Source organism: Penaeus monodon, chromosome 36 (assembly GCF_015228065.2).
Source record: "Penaeus monodon isolate SGIC_2016 chromosome 36, NSTDA_Pmon_1, whole genome shotgun sequence".
Lineage (NCBI taxonomy): Eukaryota > Metazoa > Arthropoda > Malacostraca > Decapoda > Penaeidae > Penaeus > Penaeus monodon.
The window spans coordinates 25,827,292-25,834,791 of record NC_051421.1 but is presented as its reverse complement, the minus strand read 5'-3'; the positions used below and the strand labels follow the sequence as shown (position 1 = coordinate 25,834,791).

The window sequence follows — 7,500 nt, the reverse complement described above, 5'->3', positions numbered from 1 at the left end:
GATTTTGTCATTGAAGAGAAGGCCTCCAGTGCATTCGTGCTTGATGGGTGTTCCTTCTCTGTTACCTTTAAGAAAACATTGAATTTAATGGAAAGCAACGTTTCTATGTCAGTGAGTATCTATGTAATTGATTTTAAGATACCTGTTAAGAAAGTCCGTCTAAATCTTAAAGACAGTTGTGTTCAATAAGTGGAGAAACATTTTGAGCAAACTCACATTTGAAATACTCTGAACAGACTTCAGCTGGATAAACACACTCGCAAGTTGGGTCACATGTTGGTGGTACTTCTGGCTGGCACTGAGGGAACTGCGTTTGAAGGACGCATTGCTTGAATTCAGGATGGAACACTAGACCATCTGAACAGGCATGGAACTGAGCATCGGCTCCAGGCTGAAACATCAAGGAAAATGTATTATTTTATTTAGGTTCTATTATGGCATATCTACATAAGCAGTTTTTAAAATCGTGGTACCAATACTTACTGCACAATAATAATATGATGTACAGTCATCTGGATGAGGCTTCAGACAACACTCGCAGTCACAGATTTGTTCATTTGGATTAGGAAGTGTTGGTGGAGCTGCAGGATTAGACAAGGTGCAGGATGCTTCCTCATCATCAGTGCAACCTTCATCCTGAGGCCAGTCGCAGTTCTTGCTTACCGGATTGTAATGAAGACCAGTTGGGCATTGCTTAACATAAGCCACTGAGTTGGCACAAGAAACATACTGCGAGCATTTGCGTGGATGAGGATAAAATCCATTTTCTGGACAGATGAAGTTACATTCAGTTGCGGGTGTTGTCGGTGCGGGTGTTGTCGGTGCGGGTGTTGTCGGTGCAGGTGTTGTCGGTGCGGGTGTTGTCGGTGCGGGTGTTGTCGGTGCGGGTGTTGTCGGTGCGGGTGTTGTCGGTGCGGGTGTTGTCGGTGCGGGTGTTGTCGGTGCGGCTGTTGTCGGTGCGGCTGTTGTCGGTGCGGCTGTTGTCGGTGCGGCTGTACCTTCACTTCCGGTCACTGGGGCATCAGTGACTGTCTCCACAATTGTAAGAACACATGCAGCATCAGATGTAGACGTGCACTGCACATTTTCAGACCAGTCACAGACCTTCTTAGCAGCATTGAAAACGAGGTTTGGTGGACAACTTGATGTACTTGGCTGTGAGTTAGCACAACTTACAAATTTGGAGCAGTCACGAGGATGAGCATACATTCCTTCGACTTCAGGGCAAACAAAGTTACAGTCATCAGTGTTACCCTCATCAGTACTTCCACTTCCAGTTACTGGGGCATCAGTGACTGTCTCCACAATTGTAAGAACACATTCAGCATCAGATGTAGACGTGCACTGCACATTTTCAGACCAGTCACAGACCTTCTTAGCAGCATTGAAAACGAGGTTTGGTGGACAACTTGATGTACTTGGCTGTGAGTTAGCACAACTTACAAATTTGGAGCAGTCACGAGGATGAGCATACATTCCTTCGACTTCAGGGCAAACAAAGTTGCAGTCATCAGTGTTACCCTCATCAGTACTTCCACTTCCAGTTACTGGGGCATCAGTGACTGTCTCCACAATTGTAAGAACACATTCAGCATCAGATGCAGATGTACACTGCACATTCTCAGGCCAGTCACAGACCTTTCTTAGCAGCATTGAAAACGAGGTTTGGTGGACAGCTTCCAGTACTTGGCTGTGAGTTAGCACAACTTACAAATTTGGAGCAGTCACGAGGATGAGCATACATTCCTTCGACTTCAGGGCAAACAAAGTTGCAGTCATCAGTGTTATCTCCATCAGTACTTCCACTTCCAGTTACTGGGGCATCAGTGACTGTCTCCACAATTGTAAGAACACATTCAGCATCAGATGTAGACGTGCACTGCACATTCTCAGGCCAGTCACAGACCTTCTTAGCAGCATTGAAAACGAGGTTTGGTGGACAACTTGAGGTACTTGGCTGTGAGTTAGCACAACTTACAAATTTGGAGCAGTCACGAGGATGAGCATACATTCCTTCGACTTCAGGGCAAGCAAAGTTGCAGTCATCAGTGTTACCCTCATCAGTACTTCCACTTCCAGTTACTGGGGCATCAGTGACTGTCTCCACAATTGTAAGAACACATTCAGCATCTGGTGAGCAAGCACACTGCACATTCTCAGGCCAGTCACAGACCTTCTTAGCAGCATTGAAAACGAGGTTTGGTGGACAACTTGAGGTACTTGGCTGTGAGTTAGCACAACTTACAAATTTGGAGCAGTCACGAGGATGAGCATACATTCCTTCGACTTCAGGGCAAACAAAGTTGCAGTCATCAGTGTTATCTCCATCAGTATTTCCACTTCCAGTTACTGGGGCATCAGTGACTGTCTCCACAATTGTAAGAACACATTCAGCATCAGATGTAGACGTGCACTGCACATTCTCAGGCCAGTCACAGACCTTCTTAGCAGCATTGAAAACGAGGTTTGGTGGACAACTTAAAGGTACTTGGTTGTGAGTTAGCACAACTTACAAATTTGGAGCAGTCACGAGGATGTGCATACATTCCTTCGACTTCAGGGCAAACAAAGTTGCAGTCATCAGTGTTATCTCCATCAGTATTTCCACTTCCAGTTACTGGGGCATCAGTGACTGTCTCCACAATTGTAAGAACACATTCAGCATCTGGTGAGCAAGCACACTGCACATTCTCAGGCCAGTCACAGACCTTCTTAGCAGCATTGAAAACGAGGTTTGGTGGACAACTTAAGGTACTTGGCTGTGAGTTAGCACAACTTACAAATTTGGAGCAGTCACGAGGATGTGCATACATTCCTTCGACTTCAGGGCAAACAAAGTTGCAGTCATCAGTGTTACCCTCATCAGTATTTCCACTTCCAGTTACTGGGGCATCAGTGACTGTCTCCACAATTGTAAGAACACATTCAGCATCAGATGTAGACGTGCACTGCACATTCTCAGGCCAGTCACAGACCTTCTTAGCAGCATTGAAAACGAGGTTTGGTGGACAACTTGAGGTACTTGGCTGTGAGTTAGCACAACTTACAAATTTGGAGCAGTCACGAGGATGAGCATACATTCCTTCGACTTCAGGGCAAGCAAAGTTGCAGTCATCAGTGTTACCCTCATCAGTACTTCCACTTCCAGTTACTGGGGCATCAGTGACTGTCTCCACAATTGTAAGAACACATTCAGCATCTGGTGAGCAAGCACACTGCACATTCTCAGGCCAGTCACAGACCTTCTTAGCAGCATTGAAAACGAGGTTTGGTGGACAACTTGAGGTACTTGGCAGTGAGTTAGCACAACTTACAAATTTGGAGCAGTCACGAGGATGTGCATACATTCCTTCGACTTCAGGGCAAACAAAGTTGCAGTCATCAGTGTTACCCTCATCAGTATTTCCACTTCCAGTTACTGGGGCATCAGTGACTGTCTCCACAATTGTAAGAACACATTCAGCATCAGATGTAGACGTGCACTGCACATTCTCAGGCCAGTCACAGACCTTCTTAGCAGCATTGAAAACGAGGTTTGGTGGACAACTTGAGGTACTTGGCTGTGAGTTAGCACAACTTACAAATTTGGAGCAGTCACGAGGATGAGCATACATTCCTTCGACTTCAGGGCAAACAAAGTTACAGTCATCAGTGTTACCTTCATCAGTATTTCCACTTCCAGTTACTGGGGCATCAGTGACTGTCTCCACAATTGTAAGCACACATTCAGCATCTGGTGAGCAAGCACACTTTGGTGGACAAACTTGAGGTACTTGGCTGTGAGTTAGCACAGCTTACAAATTTGGAGCAGTCACGAGGATGAGCATACATTCCTTCGACTTCAGGGCAAACAAAGTTACAGTTATCAGTGTTACCCTCATCAGTATTTCCACTTCCAGTTACTGGGGCATCAGTGACTGTCTCCACAATTGTAAGCACACATTCAGCATCTGGTGAGCAAGCACACTGCACATTCTCAGGCCAGTCACAGACCTTCTTAGCAGCATTGAAAACGAGGTTTGGTGGACAACTTGATGTACTTGGCTGTGAGTTAGCACAACTTACAAATTTGGAGCAGTCACGAGGATGAGCATACATTCCTTCGACTTCAGGGCAAACAAAGTTACAGTCATCAGTGTTACCCTCATCAGTATTTCCACTTCCAGTTACTGGGGCATCAGTGACTGTCTCCACAATTGTAAGTACACATTCAGCATCAGACGTAGACGTGCACTGCACATTCTCAGGCCAGTCACAGACCTTCTTAGCAGCATTGAAAAGGAGGTTTGGTGGACAGCTTGTGGTACTTGGTTGTGAGTTAGCACAATTTACAAATTTGGAGCAGTCACGCGGGTGAGCATAGATTCCCTCTTGTTCTGGGCAGGTGAAGTCACACTCATCATCATCGCCATTCTCTATTTGACACTGAGGGTACTGGACTTGAAGAACACACTGGCGCACGTCAGGATGGAATACTAATCCTTCAGAGCAGGTGAAGTATTCGGCAACATGTCCAGGCTAGAAAGAAAAGGATTTGTCAGATGAATACATCAATACATACAAGAGTACATATACGTGTGATTTTATAAATATGTATGTATACTTATATGTATATATGTGTGTGTGTGTGTGTTTATGTTTATGTGTGTGTACGATTATTTTATATACAGAAATAATATTTACATATTCTACGTTAATAAACAATCATATATACATGTACATATATATATATATATATATATATATATAAAATATATATTAGTATACATATATATATATATTAGTATATATATATATATATATATATATATATATATATATATATAATATATATATATATATATATATATATGTATGTATATGTATGTGTGTGTGTGTTATATATTTGTGCGTGTATAAATAAATAAATACATACATATATATATATATATATATATATATAAAATATATTATATACGTGTGTAGGTGTGTGTGTGTGTTTATGGTTTTGTGTGTTGTGTGAGAGAGAGAGAGTGTGTGCCTGTTTTTGTGTGTGTTAGTGTGTGTGTGTGTGTGGGTGTGTGAGTTTATGCATAAATATATGCATCTATATATATATATATATATATATATATATATATATATATATATTATATTATATATATATATATATTATATATATATATAAACTTATACATATATTCGTATGTATATAAATTCAAATATATATATATATATGTATATATATATATATATATATATATATACGGTAAGACACTTCTTGTTAACATAATTGGGTGGAAAGACTACAGTACACAAAATATAAATTTCTCTAGTTTGTGTATTGCGGGTTTATATATATGTATATATATATGTATATATGTATATATATACATATATATATATAAATATATATATGTATATACATATATATATGCGTGTGTAGGTGTGTGTGTGTGTTTTTGTGTGTGTGTGTGTGAGAGAGAGAGAGAGTGTGTGCCTGTGTGTGTGTGTGTGTGTTAGTGTGTGTGGGTGTGTGAGTTTATGCATAAATATATGCATATATATATATATATATATATATCTATATATATATTTTATATATATGTATATTATATATATATATATATAATATATATATATATATATATATATATATATATATATATGCGTGTGTAGGTGTGTGTGTGTGTTTATGTGTGTGTGTGTGTGTGTGAGACAGAGTGTGTGCCTGTGTGTGTTAGTGTGTGTGGGTGTGTGGGTGTGTGAGTTTATGCATATATATATATATATATAATATTTTAATATATATAAATATATATATATATATATATATATATATATAAAACTTATACATATATTCGTATTTATATAAATTCAAAACATACATATATATATATATATATATATATATATATATATATATATATATATATATATATATATATATATATATATATATATACGGTAAGACACTTTGTTAACATAATTGGGTGGAAAGACTACAGTACACAAAATATAAATTTCTCTAGTTTGTGTTTGCGGGTTTATATTATATATATATATAAAATATATATATATATATATATATATATATTATATTTTATATATATATATATATATATATACATATATATGTATAAACATATGTATATATATGTATTTATAAACATATATACATATATACATATATATATATATATATATATATATATATATATATATATATATAATATATATATATAGAGAGAGAGAGAGAGAGAGAGAGAGAGAGAGAGAGAGAGAGAGAGAGAGAGAGAGAGAGAGAGAATGGTGTGGGGGCGAGCAAAGACAGAAAGAGTGAGAGTCAGGAAAAGAGACATAGACAGATTATTTATGAATTTCTATCAGAGAAGGGCCTCTTTAAAACCTACCTCACAGTAATAGTATGCAGTGCAGTCGGTTGGATGTGGTTTCACGCAACATTCGCAGTCGCAGATGTTATCAGAGTTTTCTGTAGACATAAGAAACTTGGGTTAAGAGATATGTATAATGTATTTATATATGAAATACATGTACATGTTATTATTTCTATGTTCGTATTTGATTTATATATATATATATATATATATATATATATATATTATATATATGTGTGTGTGTGTGTGTGTGTGTGTGTGTTTGTGTGTGTGTGTGTGTGTGTGTGTGTGTGTGTGTGTGTGTGTGTGTTTGTGTCTGTGTCTGTGTGTGCATCTCCATAAAACACATGTCCATAGTATATATCAGCAATGTCTACCGTTGTTCGCTGCCGCCGCCGCGCTGGCGAGAAGTAGCGCAACAAGCAGTCTCATTCCGCTCGCTTTCAACATGTTTGCTCTCCGGAAGGACTCGCTCTCCCCAGGAGTATTAGGTTCGCCTGAGACCTTGCGACTCCTCGGTGATAGCCAGGCTGCTACACCGCCGACGGGCGAGCTCTGCGTTTATATACCGGGAGGGGATTCTCGTTTCCCGCATGGGATTAGGGCTCACTTGCCTTAGGCCTGTAAATTTCTTTCAATCAAGCAGTTACAATATGTAGTTTGTGGAGTGGCAATGCTCTCACTCTATTCTTTCGGTAAACAAAAAAAAAGTGATATTCATGATGAAATAAAATAGTAACTTCAATAATTAAAGACAAATAAATGGATAAATAAACCAATGCAATGGCATCCTTTCTTCTGATAATACACTGACGTTGCTCAAATTATTATTACGGGTTATAACCCTTAAGACCCGCTTGTACTTTATAGACTTTATACATTAGAGTTCATTATATATATATATATATATATATATATATATATATATATATATATATATATATACTTTTTTCTACATACCGATAACATAATAACCATTAATATAAAAGGAAATCAAATACAACAAAAAAATATCGTTAATATCTATGTCTATAGCAATATATATATATATATATATATATATATATATATATATATGTGGTGTTGTGTTGTGGGTGTGTGTGTCTAGTGTGTGGGTTGGTTT

The 7,500-nt window shown here is 38.2% G+C and overlaps 1 protein-coding gene across 1 annotated transcript in view; it reads right to left on the bottom strand.

The window, feature by feature from the left end:
* Positions 1–7,500, bottom strand: part of LOC119595603 (chondroitin proteoglycan 1-like) — an 11,371-nt gene that overhangs the window by 433 nt on the left and 3,438 nt on the right. The window contains exons 3-9 of the mRNA XM_037944713.1: positions 6,755–6,932; positions 6,393–6,472; positions 3,803–4,518; positions 2,657–3,585; positions 484–1,052; positions 217–391; positions 1–65 (exon numbers count right to left, since the gene is read on the bottom strand). The exon at positions 1–65 is cut by the window's left edge and continues 94 nt beyond it. Coding sequence (XP_037800641.1) covers positions 1–65; positions 217–391; positions 484–1,052; positions 2,657–3,585; positions 3,803–4,518; positions 6,393–6,472; positions 6,755–6,932 — 2,712 coding nt within the window. The remainder of the gene's footprint in view (positions 66–216; positions 392–483; positions 1,053–2,656; positions 3,586–3,802; positions 4,519–6,392; positions 6,473–6,754; positions 6,933–7,500) is intronic.